General features: G+C 39.2%; 1 protein-coding gene across 1 annotated transcript in view; it reads right to left on the bottom strand.

The window, feature by feature from the left end:
• Nucleotides 1-4,356: 4,356 nt before the first annotated feature.
• LOC104541734 (voltage-dependent L-type calcium channel subunit alpha-1D-like) overlaps nt 4,357-16,920 on the bottom strand; it is a gene marked incomplete at both ends in the record, with an annotated part of 32,981 nt that continues 20,417 nt past the window's right edge. Inside the window, one exon of the mRNA XM_010185864.1 lies at nt 4,357-4,526. Within this exon, the coding sequence (XP_010184166.1) occupies nt 4,357-4,526 (170 nt within the window). The remainder of the gene's footprint in view (nt 4,527-16,920) is intronic.

Raw genomic sequence — 16,920 nt, 5'->3', positions numbered from 1 at the left:
AGCTACGTCAGAGCACACATGCTTGAGAATGCTTCTGAGCAGCGAGGTCAGGTACTGGTAGCGAGACAGCATTTGCAGCCAGTAGAAAACAGCAAGTTTGCAGCCAGTTCCATGCTGTTTCATGACTGATACCAGAACCTGAACCTGCCAGTTTAAAGGCTATGTCAAAACACATATCCAAAGTAAAATTGCAACCAGAGTCTTTTAGCAATTTTTCAGAAAAAATATTCCAGCCTGTAAAGCTGTGTGAGCTATTATTAGACAATATGTGTAATAGTTACACAAATAATTTCAAGCTGACTCAGTACTTGCAGAAAATGAGTTCACGAGGTCCTAGAAATTTCTGACTTAATATTCTGCATGCTCTAAAGTAACTGGATCAGATCTGTCAGCCTCAGTCTGAGCCACAACAGTGATTCTCAGGACAGCAAGGAAGTCAGGTGCTCCAATAACTTTGTTGCAGGTAGGATTAAAACTACACCTCCTAATTGCTACCGTTGTGATTATGTCAATTCAATACATCTGCCAGTACTAAAAGAGTGCAGATTCAAAAACAACTATCATATTCAAATCCCTGTCCATGTCCACTGTGGGTGAGAAAGAAATTTAATAAAACACAAATGACACAAACAAAACCATCAATAACAAGAGAAGATACAGTAAAAGTCTGTTATGTTTTTTAGATTCTACATTAAAAGTATTGTAAATAAATGGTAAATATTATCATCACACTGTTCTAAGATGCCACGATCCATTATAAAGCTTGTAAAATACTCTAATTTCTTCACACCTGAACTTAAAATACATTTTTTTAATCTGCTTTACCTGACCTTTGAAGAATAAAACCTACGCTGCAACGAGAACAGTCACAAAGACATTTCAGTGGAAATCTAAAGAGATTAAATTCTAGACTTTAGGAAGGTAGAGCACTGCAGCACCAGTCCAGTTCAGACATGCACTTAAAACAGCAGAACTGCATGCATGAGCGTCTCCATGCCAAAGATGTATATGCCTTTGTTATAGAAAACGCATACAATCTGTGCTTTCAAAAGCCAACACATCAAATGCAATATTGGCACAAAAGAAAGTTCAACTGCAAATCAGAACACGTTTTACCATGTTTATTGGAAGAACGGCCAAAGCACCTAAGTCTGCTTTTCTTCTTCTCTTCCATTAAGTCAGCCAATGTAACCCCTTCGTGTTAAGCACATGTAATCCCAGCATTTACACAGCAGATGGCAGCAGTGGCAACGCAAAAAAAAAAGTGTCCATACATACAACACAACGTTAGGTAAAACAGACCGAAATTACCGGCAGCACACCTAACCGGGGCTGGACCTCTCACCTCTCACTGATTTTTGCATTCTGTGCTAAATTCGCAATGCTTTGAAGTACATTGAAGTTTTTCACTTACTTCAGGGTAACTAGATATTGGTTCATAATAAAGACTTTTACAAAAGGCCTATTTACAACTCTGGGAGTTAAAAGGTATTCTGTAATTCAACAGCACTGAATATCTGCCCACTATCAGCAGAGATGTACAGATACAGGGGGTTCATATAAAATTACTTCTCTGGTTAGAAATTTTAAAATGCTGGGGTTGCTGGAACTTAAACTACATTTTTCAAGGATTATGTAAGAAGCTATTAATCACTGATTCAACTGCCTTTGAAATCTGTACCTTTTGCTGCCAAAAGGGATCCTAAACCCAGAGCTCTTCCACATCACTGGAGAGCATGAGTGTGATCTTCCATCACCATAACGCAGCAGTAATTTTGATCATACAGAGGTTTAAGTATTCAAAGTAGGGACAAAACAGCTGCCTAGAAGCCTGCAAATTTTTTTCCTGCCTATCTTGGGACCCGGGCCCTACCTTATGCTTCAAAGACAGTTCTAGAAGCACATCACCAGTATACATTTGGACTAAATTTATGTCCTAAGTTTACTACCCAGTATTATTAACCTGGTGGTAACTAGCTAAATTTCACCTGAAGACAAACATAGCTCATTATCATAACTGTGCTTCTAACCCAAAAGCCTCCCAAGGAATAACTACATAGAGAGCTTGTGCTGTCTCTCGTCACACCTCCCTGTGCAAGGTGATGTGCAGCAGAGCACACCTTGAACAAAAGGAGGTGGAGCAATTCAGCAACCCTTCCTCCTTTATACCCTGTTGCAGCTGATATTAAAAATTTAATTCTAAGCCACACATTGAAGCACCTGTGTACAAACCCAAAGGAATGCTAGGAGATTGCCTATTCACTGAAAATTTCCACTCAAAATATATATGCATGCCTGAAACTACATTCTTGCGATTTGTTTTGAAGTTATTTTAATTACTTTTTGTCTCCTATTTTCACTCTGCAAATCCCCTTCGATTCTTACCCTACCCTAAAATTATGTCTAAGTTAACAGTTTAGAGCCAAAAGCCCTCTCAAAAATCAACAACATTGCAAACAAGTATTTTCAATGTATGAAAGAAAGACCTATATGACCTAGAAGCTGTTTAAGGAATGCTGGAGCAAATGGTTCTTTAACAAACATGCTGTTTGAACAGAATGCAGAAAGTTCGTGGGATTTCACCTGCAGTCTTGCAAACCAAGTCCCCCAGCACCACAGCCGACAGCACGGCTGTCCAACACGGTGTAAATTTGGCATCACCTACAATTCTGCACGGCAGTCTTGTACAAAGTGTATTTACCTCATAAAATGTGCAGTCTTTTACTTCTCGGTCTTAGGATTTTATATTCATACTCAAATGCACAGTTTATGTATTCCCTCCACAAAACATTAGCAGGAATAAGGAATAACCAATTATAGTGAACTCCTTGGCTTTTTTTCCTCTGCTCTAAACAAAAACTCTATTTGTGCTACAGATTTTTTCATACAGACATAAATTATTCCTTTCTGGCTGATGCTGGCATCATCATCAACCCACAAGCTGTTTTCCAGCTTCTCATAAAATCTTCTTGTTTCCTTCCAGTCAGTAACACAGATTCATATCCTGCTTTTATTGCAAGCTAAAGGACTAATAAAATTCTGAAACTGAAAAATAGAAAGATGTTTAAAAACTACATGCAATACAGAGGTAAGTGTAAAAACAGATACCTCAATATCAAACCACGTAATCTTCACTATTTTATTACTTCTGAAAAGTGCTATGGTTTAAAAGAACACTTCACAATAAATTAGCAGCACTAGAAAAGAACAGTAATTATGTGTTACTTCAACATAGAAAATAATATTCCAAGTTGCCTTTGACAAACCACTTTCAGATGCATTTTCTAACACGTACTCAACAGTATCTAAACAAAGAAGTATCATGACTTCTGGAGTATCACTTGAACAATGAGGTGCTATCTAGCGTTAGCATACATACTGACATTTGGACTTTAATCCTACGTTTAGTGTTAAATCATAAGTCACATACTGAACCCACATTCTTGTTTATGGACAGCACCAAAAAGTCTCATGAAAATGTTAACCTCTACTATGTAAACATGGCTAAGAGGCTAAAATAATCTCTACTAAATGATGACATTAAAGTACTGCTGCAATTCGAAATTTCTGACAGAGAAATCAAGAAACTTTTACAGTTGTTGTAATATCATGAAACTAACTTCTTCCTTTAAATTAGGACTCGGGTCAGAAGCACTAGAGGGCCACTAAAGCATAAATTACCTTTCCTGTAATACACTATACACTGTTGTTGAATAAATACATAGTGGTAACTATAATCCTCAGTGTCAAAAAAAAATGCCGTAAGATTTCATTTATTTCACACTCAGTTAATGCATCTAATAAAAAGATTTTATATGGCCTTCTTGAATATCAGAAAGAAAGATTCAGACTTTCATTTCCCTACTTCAAAACAAAAAAATCCTTGCTATTAGCACAAGGTTATTTCTTGACTGTAGTTTTGGCCATATTTTTTAAGATTTAATATTATTATTATTTCTATTGCATGTACGTACAGGCAAACACATCTTCTTCTTGACTAAGGATTTATGATTTTATTTAGTGGCACATAGCTTGCATGCACTAACTTCTTACAGAGCACAAAAAAAGCAGAGTTTTACAGTCTCAGTAGTGACTCAGTGCAGACAGTGATTGGTATATGGACAGCTCAGAGCAGAATTTTGTTGTAAGATTCGGAATTTTCTTGCATGATTAAGTATGAATATAATAATGCTCTGAATGAATGATATGAACGTAATAATGCTCTGCTAACAAACACTTTTGCAAACTGGAAATCCGAAAGCAACATCAGATAAGCTGCATTCACTCTAGTGTAACATCATTAAAAGCAGTCAAACTCTCCCCCCACAAAAGCAGTACAGAGTAAAGAACACGTACTGTTCCGCTTGCCTTCTTCATCAACCTCTTCATCATTCTCAGGGTCAATGTCTTCCGCCTGTGTAATCCAGTCTAAATATCCCTTCAGATCTTCTTCGAGCTGCTGTTTTTCACGCAGTTTCTGAAAGTCCCCTCGGGCCTTGGCTTTTTCTCTTTCCTTGGAAAATTCTCTATCAAATTCAGATAAAGCAGAAAAAAATACTGATTGTCAAACTCCCAGGCATTTTAACCTAGGTCTTGACATTGCAGAATACCATACTAACAGAAAATGAACTGAATAAACTATACCAAAGATTTGAGAGCTTCTTTGAAAACAAGATAGTGGTGCAAAGAAGTCATGGCCTATAATATTTCATCAAAACTTCCAGAGCTTTTAACTGAAAATTTAGCATTCTTCTTGACTTTTCACATATTGGAAGAGCCCTCTCACCCCTCATTTAGTTATGAGTTCTTCTATGCTGATTTTAAAATCAGTTTTATCAAATGGCTACGAAGAGAAATCGACTTGCAGTAATGAAGTCATTTCAGAGACACGAGTATTAGTTTCAGTGAGAAAGAAATTCCGGCAGTCAGATCTAAAGCCCTTCCACTTCCAGCCACAGCTTGTTGGCCATGTCCAAACATACTTATTTCAATGCACGGTTCACAAAATGCCACTAATGAACTCTCTTAATTGTGTCATGCAGAGATACCTGTGCTGTTTGAGATCTGGGTGTTTTGTTCTTTTGCTCTCTGTAACAGAGCCTAGATAACACAGTTCAGAAATGCAACCTTTTATACAAATTGAATCTCATTGCCCCAGCCTCAAGACATACAAGGTCTTTGACTGTCTACTTTAGCTTCATGATTTGGGTCAATCCCTGAATTATCATGGAATGCTAATTAAAATAATTAAGTCATGCTCTTTGAGAAGGAGGTTGGACAAAATGGTCTACTGAGGTGTCTTCCAACCTGAATTATCCCATGAATCTATGACTGCCTTAATGATAACAGAACTCAAGACAATTATCAAGTAAATTCTTGCACCACAACATTTCATGTGTTAACATTATTACCACGCTTGGTCTGATACACAGCTCCAAACCCATAACTTCCTTCACTGTAAGGATCAAACATTTTCCAGTCTATCTGAGTATCAATATATATGCTTAGGAGTAGGCAAGCATTTTTGAACTGTATTGTAAGTATAAACCAATTTTTGTTCTAACCTGCTAATCTTACAATAGAGCTGAAATTACACCTAAAAGATGGCTACAGTAATTTCATTTACTATGAATCTGAAACCCTTTATTTATTGTGAACTTTCACTTGGAAATATCCCCTAATTAATATACTCTCAAGTGGAAATTTATTAAAGCACTCAATAATACCAATTTTCAAGTGGAAGAATATTAGGAAATTAGTGTAAGACTTGCACAATATTTTAACAAGGTGAACACAATTATCAATATGATGTTGTCCTCCTAATAAAATACAGCAGAATAATAGAAAGTCACATATTTCAACATAGTATTTCAGTTCAGTGACAGACATTATTTAGAATTGCAAATATATAATCTTTTTATAGCTAAAAAATTAAATATAATTTTTTAATTTCACTGTTTTATTTGAAGTCTTCAAACACATTTTCTAAGTGCTAAATTTCTGCGTTGACAAAAGTTAAGCTCTTTACATGCAACCATACAGATTTTGTATTTTTTCTTAATTTTATGGTGCAAAAGCTGAGAGGCAGGCACTACACCTTTTACAGTGGAGCACTTAATTCAGCAAAAATTTGGTTTGGCATGTGGAGATCATCCTGTTCCATCTGATGGCACTGTAACAAAGCTAAAAAATGCCAGTGCTTGCTTTGCATTTGCTACCCTTCACCTACCATCCAAGGACAAGGTCCTTCAAAAGGCCATCTCTTCAGAAAAATGCTCATGTAAGAGAGCTAGCTGAACAGATGTCTCTGAGAGATAACTGCTTTTTAAAAAAAGAAAGCAAACCAAAAAGATTTCATTGTTTCAGCAGCAGAAGTCACAAGCCAACAAGAAATTGCTTGGTTTATGGAATATTGGGTTTAAGCTTCTCTCAGAGAGGTATCAAAGAGACGGTCCTTTACATCGATTTACAACGACTGAGGCAACGTACTCGTAACTCTCGTTCCATAGGCAGTATCCTTGAAAAAAGAGCTATGAGGGCACAGGATGAAATCAGAAGTAACAACCCTTGCTAGCTTTTACTAAGTATTCATATTCTGTTACGTTTTCCAAGTGCTTTTCATTAAGGTGAAGGACATGTGATCTGTGTGGGCAAAGTGAAATGAAAGCTGCTGTTATTACATAGAGTAAAGTGAAAGAAGTAATTTAATGAAACATTTGGCAAGGCAGCTAGCTTCAACAGCACTTCACTTATGACTGAACCACCTTTTAACTTCGACTTTAACATTAAAATGGCTGCACGCAGAGAATTAAACAGTTTTTTATACAGGCGGCTAACTATGACCTTTCAGCTTAATACAACATAGAAGTCAGACATTGTCTTGTTAAATGCTGCTGCATTGCATCAGTAGGGGAAGATGCAATGGTGCTTAATTTCCATGCTATTTAAAAGTTTTATTTTTACAACCTGACTGCTTGTAAGGAAGTATAACACCTGAGAAGACTGCATTTTCTTTAGGGAAGGGAGGAATCTGGCTCTATGGTATTTGTTTCTATCACAGACACAATGAAGTGACATCCCTCAGACACACATATCCACATGTTCCTTTTACTGAAATACCATGAATAAGAAAATGGAATTAAATGGAATTGGAATACAATGAGTTTCCCATTAGCAGAACAAAAGCATTTTCTCCAAGAAGCAAGAAGTTATTTGAAAAAGATGATGAGGGTGAGATAAGGAAGAGACATTGGCTCTTCAAAACTTCTGACAAAGACATTTAGACAAGATATTTGAATATTTAGACAAAGATATGCAGACATTGGTTGATCTCCTGGAAGGAGATGATCTTGTGCAGCATTTTATGGCTATGGAGAGCATAGGCTGGATCCAGGGCAGGAAAAAGTGCTTTGGGCTATGTAGGCAGCATAGGTACTGACGTGGTTAGGCTAATGGCCTGAACTGGCCTCCCTGACTGTCATCAAGCCAGTATTCAGTCCAGAAGCCAAAGAAGTTGACAGGCTTAGGAAGTGGCACATTAACTGTGGTAGGTGGACTTAGGCTCTGTAAATATTTGGTTTCTAAGAATCAACTTCAAAATATGCATTTCTGGTTTCATAAAATGACCTGGATTTGGCATTTGAAAGTGTGTATTTGGGGGGGGGGTGGTTGTTCAGTGACTTAACTGACAAAAATGTTTTTTTCAAAGGGCTGTTGTGACTATGCTAGCATTTATAAGGGCCTCTCCACTAAAATGTGATTTAAATTAGTCTCCACCCAAAGTGCAAACTGAAAAAATCCTGATGAGTTACTCTGATTTGACACCAGCATACGTGAAATGAAAATCAGGCCTATTGTAAAATTTCAATTTAAAAATAAAATTAACTTAAGTAGTTTTCATAAAGCATAAGACTCAACGAACATGTTTTTGTCCTAATTTCAACAATTAGAGAAAGCCAAGGTCACTACTGTCTCATATAGTAAAGGATAATATGCTTCAAAAGGAAGACTTTCAGCTAGTAGGGTTAGTAGAAAGAGCTTTTTGCAAGTCTCTACTTCTGAAAAACCTTATAGAGCAGACTTGCATAACCTGTATAGCAATACCTTGTAAAATTACCTGTTTGCTTTCAAAAATTTCTTCGAAACAGTCTATTGCTACCAAGAGACAGAGGCAATTCAGCTCTTGATTTCACTGCCAATGCAAATAAATAAGATGACCCAGTCCTAGCCAGCCTAATTTATACCTAGTTAAAATCACAGTATATGACAGTATCCTGTAAACTGAGTAAAGCTTCAAGTTGCAGCCATAGTGTAAATAACTCAGTCAATTGCATCTGCAGTAGAAAGCAGACATCACTTGCAAAAGAAAGCATTATAAGGAGACTCACCTACATAATCCAATTTGTTTTTAATGATAACTACGCTACTATATAAAATGCAGGTTTTATTTCTATTGCCCAAAAATTCCTTGACTCCTTGCAGGAAGATTATTTCAGTTCTATGTTTAGGCACACTACCACCACCACCAATGGTTGTTGAGGCAGGAGCATATAGAATTCAGGTTTTGAGTTGCTTCTTTGATAGTGCGGGCAATCATGTTCATGTTAGGTTTTTCTTTCTTCAACAGAGCTAAGTAACAGCTATTGGTACACACCAGCTGGGAATGGCTTGGTACAGACACAGACAACAGGGTGGAGGTGGCAGCAGGGAGTACCTACGGGCACTCAAGTGTAGCTCACTAGTTTTTACACCTTAATTTGAGGCAGAGTCACATTAACCAAAAATTCTAAGACAATGTGCTTAAATGTGAGTACCTGCTACACTCTCCCTTCTTTCTGTAATTCACAGACATGATAACTAAGGAGACACCTATACTGGCCCTCCTATCAGCTGAAAGTTCTTCCATGCTAAAGGCTAGGCACTTTTCATAAGAGCAGCTATGCAGCAACACGAGTGCTGCTGTAGCTCCTGTGCATTGCTAGGCATTGATGATAGGAAATATACAGTTGCTTTCAATGTCTAAGCATAAACCAGGACACTAATTCTTTGTTGGCCATATTACTGCCCTTTTGCGTCACTACAAATGCAGAGAGAGAATTCATCTACTGCAGTATGCAACCACACAGGGTCTGGTACATGGAAAGTGTTATGCTATATGTAGAACTGTCATCCGAACATCCTAGACTGTCGTTTATACACAGAGAACACTCACATAACAAAAATGTACTCACAGGAGTACGGTGTTGGCCACCAGACTCACAGAAGAAGTTTCACACAGTAGCAACCATACCAACCAACAAATTTGCAGAATCAAATCAGAGAACTCAAACTGCTTAAACTCCATGGATAAGCATGGACAATAGCTCACAGCTGGGTGTAATGTACAACATGTAGAGAGACATCAAAGGCTATGTAACACCACATCTTTAATTACTGGAAATGTGTAAACATCACTGTTATCCCTTCTTTCAGAAATAATCAAAAGTCATAGGCTGAACACCGTAGAATTATTTCTGGAGCACAAAAAAAATCTAGCAGGAATTTCCCTTGAGCAAGGAGCACTGGGTTCTTGATGGAGAAATGCAAACTGGTATTGCCTACCTGTAGTTATTTCCTCATACTTTGTTAGCAATTGATGAAATGCATATTCAACAGCTCCAGCACAACCTCTGTGTAGCACAGGGCCTGCACAGCATTACTGTACCAGAGCATACATGAATGCAATGGGATCATCTGTGAGAACAGCAAGATAGGGAACAATTGGATAGAGCAACGTGATCTGATGTTTCAGGCTGTTATTGTACCTGCATATTAAGATGTGCTCATTCCATCCTGAGTAAAGACCTGTATGGCTCAGGGCACACTGGATTCCTTAGCGGAAGAAGAGGCAGTACTGAGGGTAGGCCCATACCCCAGAGTGTTTCACCCCACTATCGCGATGTGTACTGTCAATAGTTTATGAAACTGCTGTGGTTTGTTATCTGCCAGGAGCTCATCAGCAAGCATCTCACAGGACTTATCCCTAAGAAGCCTCGGTGTGATAAGTTCAAACAGGACTGAAATAAAATCAGTTCCCTTCAACCTCTTATTCAGAAGTACTGAACTACTCCCACTGACTTTAGTGGTCTCTGTCTAAAGCAGCTGGTTAGAGTCACTGCTATATACAGCTGAAAGTATTTTCTGATTATTTGCTGTTAATATATTATCCTTGATTGATCAATTGAGTATTTCCTTGTTTTGCATCTATTTGTGTTTGAATTTTATTTTTACCAGCCACACAGCTATCAATGAACCTGCTTTAGCTCATAACCTGCTGAGATCTAGAGCTGCAGACCCTCTCTTCTGTTTGAAGGTATATTCTGTTTATCTATGTGACAAAATTAAGTTTTTATCCATAACTTTTTTTTTTTACTAAGGCTTCCTTCTGCCATGAAAAGAACTACTGTCAGAAATAGTTCATTTCCCTTTTGCTAAAAGACTATGGATGACAGTTAACTGCCATTTTCTATTTGGTGCATCATTACTCAAATGTCTTTTTCTATTATTTTTTCCATATATACTGTAGACAACAGTTCTTAGGTGTATAGGCTTATCTGTGCCAACATATTTTATATGACATTAATTGACAGATATTGCCATGACATTAGCATGGATTACTGTGTACTCTCAGCTTTTAGAATCACTATGTACAAACATTGCAAATAATACTGTGGGAAAGATTAAAAAAAATGAACATTCTCTTAGTAACCTGCAAGACTTGCATGTAGGAGGATGTATGTAAGGACATGTCAAAGTTTATGATTGGTGTCCTTTAGAGAAAGGCAATAAATTCAACTTAGAGAGATTTGTTAAAGTGTGTTTCAAAGGTCTTATTTGTTCCCATGGCTACCCAAAGAAATACTAATGTCCTGAGCAGAAAATACAGTCAGCAGAAACCATCTCCTAATGATAAGGACTATCTTGAGGAATAGATTATCATGCATCATTAAACGCCATGCCTCTTGCTAAATAAGTTACAAAGTTTTATACTTTATTATTTTCTGTGTTCATAGTAAAACAGTTTAATGCATGCTGAATTACTGGCACATTTATTTTAACTTTCAACACACTTTTAAAAGTACTTTGAGGGTGGATGAGTATCACTCAATTCTCTTATTTTTTTAAGGTTTAGCTTAATTTGTTAACTTTCTAATAACCTTAACTTTCTAATTTCTAACTTAACTTTCGAATTTCAGCTCACTGTCCTGTGCAGCAACAGCCATGATGTGCTTTGGTCTTTTATTTTGGAGTGTTTGGAGGAGGCCTGTCCTCAGCTCCCAATTTCCATGCTCAGTACTTCATGACTTTGGAGAACACTGGTCCAGTTTATGCCTGTTACACACACTGTGTAACCAAAGCTACATGTAAAACCAGGCTCCTGAAGCAGCCCACCTCCCTTTACAGAGCTGGAATTGCTGGGCAGCCTCTCAGTGGCAATTTTTGTGCCATTCTATCAAGTGTGAAGTGCATCAAGTGCATTTCAAAGATGCTCTGCCTAAGCCTTGCATCAGAACCAGAGGAATTTCTACAAAGGAGAAAGATGCTCTGGTGTCTCTTACATTTTGAACCCACTCCTTGCTGCTGGCTCAAAAGACATAGTAATCAAAATAGGGCATGATCACCCTGCCATTTCTAGGAGCTAAAACAATTATTCAGAGTCACACACAGAGAAGGACCTGGGGGTGTTGGTCAACGAAAAACTCAACATGAGCCGACAACGTTCACTTGCAGCCCAGAAGGCCAACCGCATCCTGGGCTGCATCGAAAGAAGTGTGGCCAGCAGGTCAAGGAAGTTGATTCTGCCCCTCTACTCTGCTCTGGTGAGACCTCATTTGCAGTACTGTGTCCAGTTCTGGGGCCCCCAACATAAGGAAATGGAGCTGTTGGAGCAGGCCTAGAGGAGGGCCATGAAGATGATCAGGGGCTGGAGCACCTCCCCTGTGAGGACCAACTGAGAGAGTTGGGGTTGTCCAGTCTGGTGAAGAGAAGGCTCCAGGGGGACCTATTGCAGTCTTCCAGTTCCTGAAGGGGTCCTACAGGAAAGCTGGGGAGGGACTTCTTACAACAGCAGGTAGCGTCAGGAGGAGGGGGAATGGTTTTAAGCAGGAAGAGGGTAGATTTAAACTAGATATTAGGAAGAAATTCTTGACTGTGAGGGTGATGAGACACAGGAACAGGTAGCCCAGGGAAGCTGTGGATGTCCCCTCCCTGGAAGTGTTCAAGGCCAGGCTGGACAAGGCTTTGAGCAGCCTGGGCTGGTGGGAGGTGGCCCTGTCCAAGGCAGGGGTTGGACTGGATGATCTTTAAGGTCCCTTCCAACCCAAACCATTCTAAGATTCTATGTTGAAAATGCAAAAGTATCTGAATACATCTGTGGCAACTTTCCAGAGCTGCAAGCATTTTGCGCTGTATTTCCAAATACTGAAAGAATTCAAACATGCAGTCTTATTGTGAAAGAACAGATTATAAAGGTGTTGTCAGGGTGTGCAAGGATGCAGTTAGGAAAGCAAAAGCTCAGCTTGAACTGAAATTGGCCAGAGATGTCAGAAACTTCAAGAAAGAATTCTTCAGATATATTAAAAGCAAGCAGAAGGAGAATATTGGCCCGCTATTTAACAGGAGAGGTGAACTAGTCACCAACAATGCTGAAAAGGCAGAGGTCCTCAACACCTTCTCCACCTCTGTCTTTACCAGCACTGCCACAGAAACAACTATCCATACTGGAGCAGACACAGACCCACCATCAGTGAAGGAAGAGCTGGTGTGTCAACTATTACAGGAGCTTGACCCATATAAATTGATGGGCCCAGATGCCATCCACCCGAGGGTGCTAACAGAGCTGGCTGATGTCGTTGTGAGGCCACTCTCCATAATCTTTGAGAAATCATGGAGATCAGGAGACATGCCCGAAGACTGGAAGAAGGCTAGTCACCCCTATATACAAGAAGGGTTCCAAGGAGGACCGAGGTAATGACAGGTCTATTAGCCTCACGTCGATTCCTGGGAAGATTATGGAGCAAATCCTCCTGAGTAATACCACCAGTAAACTGGGACACGTGACTGGGAAAAGCCACCATGGGGGCAGATCATGTTTAACAAATCCGATTGCTTTCTTTGACGGAGTGACCTGTTTGGTTGATGCAGTGCGAGCGGTGGACGTTGTCTACTTGGACTTCTCCAAGGCTTTCAACATGGTCCCCCACAGCCTCCTCCTTGAAAAACTGACAAACTACAACACAGATAAAAGTGGTCTGTGCAGTGAGTGGGGAACTGGCTGATGGGCTGTTCCCAGAGGGTGGTAGTAAATGGTTCATTTTCTAACTGGCAACCAGTCATAAGTGGGGTCTCTCAGGAATCAATACTGGGTCCAACAATATCTTCATTAGTGATCTCAATGTTGGGACCAGGAGGCTCCCTGATGAAGTTTGCTGATGACACCAAAACGAGTGGGGTAGTTGACACTCCAGAAGTGAGAGCCACCCTCCAGGAAGACCTGGACAGACTGGACGAGTGGGCTAGCAGGAACTGTATGAAGTTCAAAACAGACAAATGCAAGGTCTTGCATCTGGGAATACATAATTCAAGAACACAGCTGAGACTGGGTTCTACCTGGCTAGAGAGCAGCACTGTGGAAAGGGACCTGGGGGTCTTGGTGGATGACAAGCTCAACATGAGCGAACAGTGTGCTGCAGCTGTAAAGAAAGCTGACAGGATGCTGGGTTGCATTAAAAAGGGCACCACCAGCAGAGACGAAGAAGTCATCATCCCTCTCTACTCAACACTGGTCAGACCACACCTCAAGTACTGTGTCCAATTTTGGTCCCCGCTATACAAGAAAGATGCAGACAGGTTGGAAAGGGTCCAGAGAAGGGCCACAGGGATGATCAGAGGACTGGAAGACCTGATGTATGAAGAAAGGCTGAGAAAACTGGGCCTGTTCAGCTTTGGGAAGAGAAGGCTTAGGGGGGATCTTATCACCATGTACCAGTATATAAAAGGTAGCTACCAAGAAGAGGGAGACTCCCTTCTCACAAGGAGTCACACGGAAAAGATGAAGGGTTGCTTGTGGAGAGATTCCGATTGAACTCCAGAAGAAATTTTTTACCATGAGATCAATCAGACATTGAACAATCTCCCAGCGGAAGTGGTAAATTCCCCTACATCAGTCAGTTTTAAGAGTCAACTTGACAGGGGCTGCCTCATCGCATTTAAACTGTACTTTTACCTTGAGAGGTTGGACTGGATGATCCTTGTGGTCCCTTCCAACCTGGGATTCTATGATTCTATGATAAAAGTTGTGGATGTCCACCTAGATTCCTAATAAATTCTCTGTGCTGAAAGAAATTACCAACACACAAGTTTTGAGTCACACTTCCAAACACAATTCCAGACACATTGCTGGAGCTGGATCCAGAGTAATTTTTTCCTAATATTTTTAAGGAGGAGCTGTTTGTCAAGTCTGCTCTGAGGCCAGAGCTAGAGCCTTCTTCAGAGCCCTCTGTTGAAGCAGGACCCAAAGCCAGCACTAGAGCCCTTTTCTAGAGCCACACTGGCTCTAGACCACATTCCAGAAATAGATCTTAGGTCAATTTTAGAGCCCTTCTCCAGAGTGGGACTAGAGCCATTTCTAGGTCTTTTCCAGAGCTTTATCTAGGTTAAATTACCCAGCTGTTTATTGGAGATGAATTTAGAGCATGTTCTGGAGTCCTTTCCCACAGCCCTTTCCGGAGGTCTTTGCTTGGCCTGCTCTAGAGGTGTTTGTCTCACAATCTATCCCTTTCCAGAGCTGAATCTAGAGCCCATTTCTGGAGAACATCTCTAGAGCTGAGTCTAGGACAATTTTTACAGGTCATTGTTGGAGATGGAACCATTTCTGGTGTCTTTTTTAAAGCTGGCTCCGTAATTTCTGAGCCGGAACTAGAGCCTAAGCTGGATATGGAGCCATTTCTAAAATGTGACCTGGAGTCTTTTTCTAGAACGCCTTTTCCTGTTAAGTCCTGCAAACTGAAATAGCTTTTCAATTGAGAATTCATTTTGAGAACAATGTGAATAATACTAGTGTCTAATACAAACAAACAAAATAGAGTATTTTGAAAAAACCTGAATTACTTCAAGCCTTCCTTGTTACTGAAGAGAATATTTAGAAAAAAATCTCCACAGTCAGCTTCCATGCAGAAATTAAAATATCTACCACATGCAGATTCCACACACACATTATTTCTATTAATTTACACATCTGCTATTAAATATATGAACTCCATTATTAAGAATGTCACCTTCAGCAGCCAAAACTGACATGGATCCCCAGGAAATACTCACCTTCAGAAACGGCTAGATGTAAAACAAAAGAGCTCCCAAATCATCATTCTCATCCATTTGTACAGTATCTAAATACATCAAACATGCAGTGCACAAGAGGCATTACAGAAACACAAAGGGGCAGATGGTCACAGAGTAACAAAGGAGTGCAAAGAAAATTGAATGAATATTTTAAAACTGCAAACAGATCAAAACAGCAGACAGATTTAAATGTACACAGCATAACTTGATATTGCAGAAAGTAACACTTTCATACAGAAAAGGTGTATTAGGCATTCAGATTCCACTTCCAAAATCTGTATGCAAAGCCATGCTTTTCACGTAAGTTGTCATAATTTTCGCATTCTTCGAGTTTGATTGGTTTAGTAAAATTTAACTTTCTTTGTAGGTCTATCTTAACCAAGTTTCATGCTATGGTTTGAAGAGCATAAAATGTAAAAGCTAATAACTCTTTCTTTTAAAAAAAATAAAAAAATAAAAAAAGCGTGTGTTACATATTCAATGCCTGGCTCAGAATGAAAAATATTAGCTTTCCACTAAGGAATACAAACACTTCCATCAGATTTTACTAGTATGTAAATTTTACCCATAAAATTTAGACAGTTAGGTCTAAATAGTAAATCTATGACATTCAGTGATCAGAATAACCCAGTGTAACAGTATTCCACACTGGTCCTTGTCAGAGTTTTAAAAAAGTATGCCAGGACATTTTCTTCACTTTTGTACCAAACATTAGTTTGGTATCACAGGTATCTTTTTGGAATACTCTTTTCCTTTCTCCTTCTGCACTCAATGTCAATTATTGTTGATATTTATAGATCATGTCTCAGTTCACTAGTATCATTTCCTTCAGCACAGAACTCGAAAACCTGGAGTGTTAGGAAGGCTCTTTCACATATTTAGGGCAAACGTGGATTCAAACAATTCATCAAGCACCCTGAGCACTCCAGTGACACTGCAGTTAGGTGACACTATAGCAGAAAATAAATTTAGGAATGAATGAATTTATGAATTTCAGGATTGTTTACTTCACACTTGACACTGCCATTTCTGTTCACTGGAAACCAAAGGCAAGCCAGCAAGGGTTCTGAAGAGCATCAGAGGTCCATGGATCAGCAATATCTAGAAATCAGTGGTGATTTCTTGTCTGCAGAATAGAATCCAAAGACAAGGGGACACCTCTTCTCCTATATGGTAAGAACAGCTAAAGAACAACTACATATTCCAACAAATATCATACATAACATAATGTTGCAAAACTTACAAAGTACTTTAAATCTATTAAATCAAATGTAAAGCTTAGCTGTGAAGGTCTCTCTAAATTCCCAAGCTTCAGTAGAAGAAATGAGCATACACAACAGCATTCCAAATCGGGCATTACTTTCCCCACAACTTATTCTCAAAAACATAAAAATCCGGAACCAATAACAACACGAGTCATGCAAGGGAAAAGGGGAATATTTAGTCAACTGTTACCACAGGACACCTTCACACAACAGTAAGAAAACTAATTGCTACTTATGACCTTCTTAAGGGCCAGGGAGAGGAATTGTGAAAACCTAA

Source organism: Mesitornis unicolor, unplaced genomic scaffold (assembly GCF_000695765.1).
Source record: "Mesitornis unicolor isolate BGI_N332 unplaced genomic scaffold, ASM69576v1 scaffold8216, whole genome shotgun sequence".
Lineage (NCBI taxonomy): Eukaryota > Metazoa > Chordata > Aves > Mesitornithiformes > Mesitornithidae > Mesitornis > Mesitornis unicolor.
The sequence above is the reverse complement of the archived record's forward strand: the minus strand, read 5'-3'. Positions and strand labels throughout refer to the sequence as shown.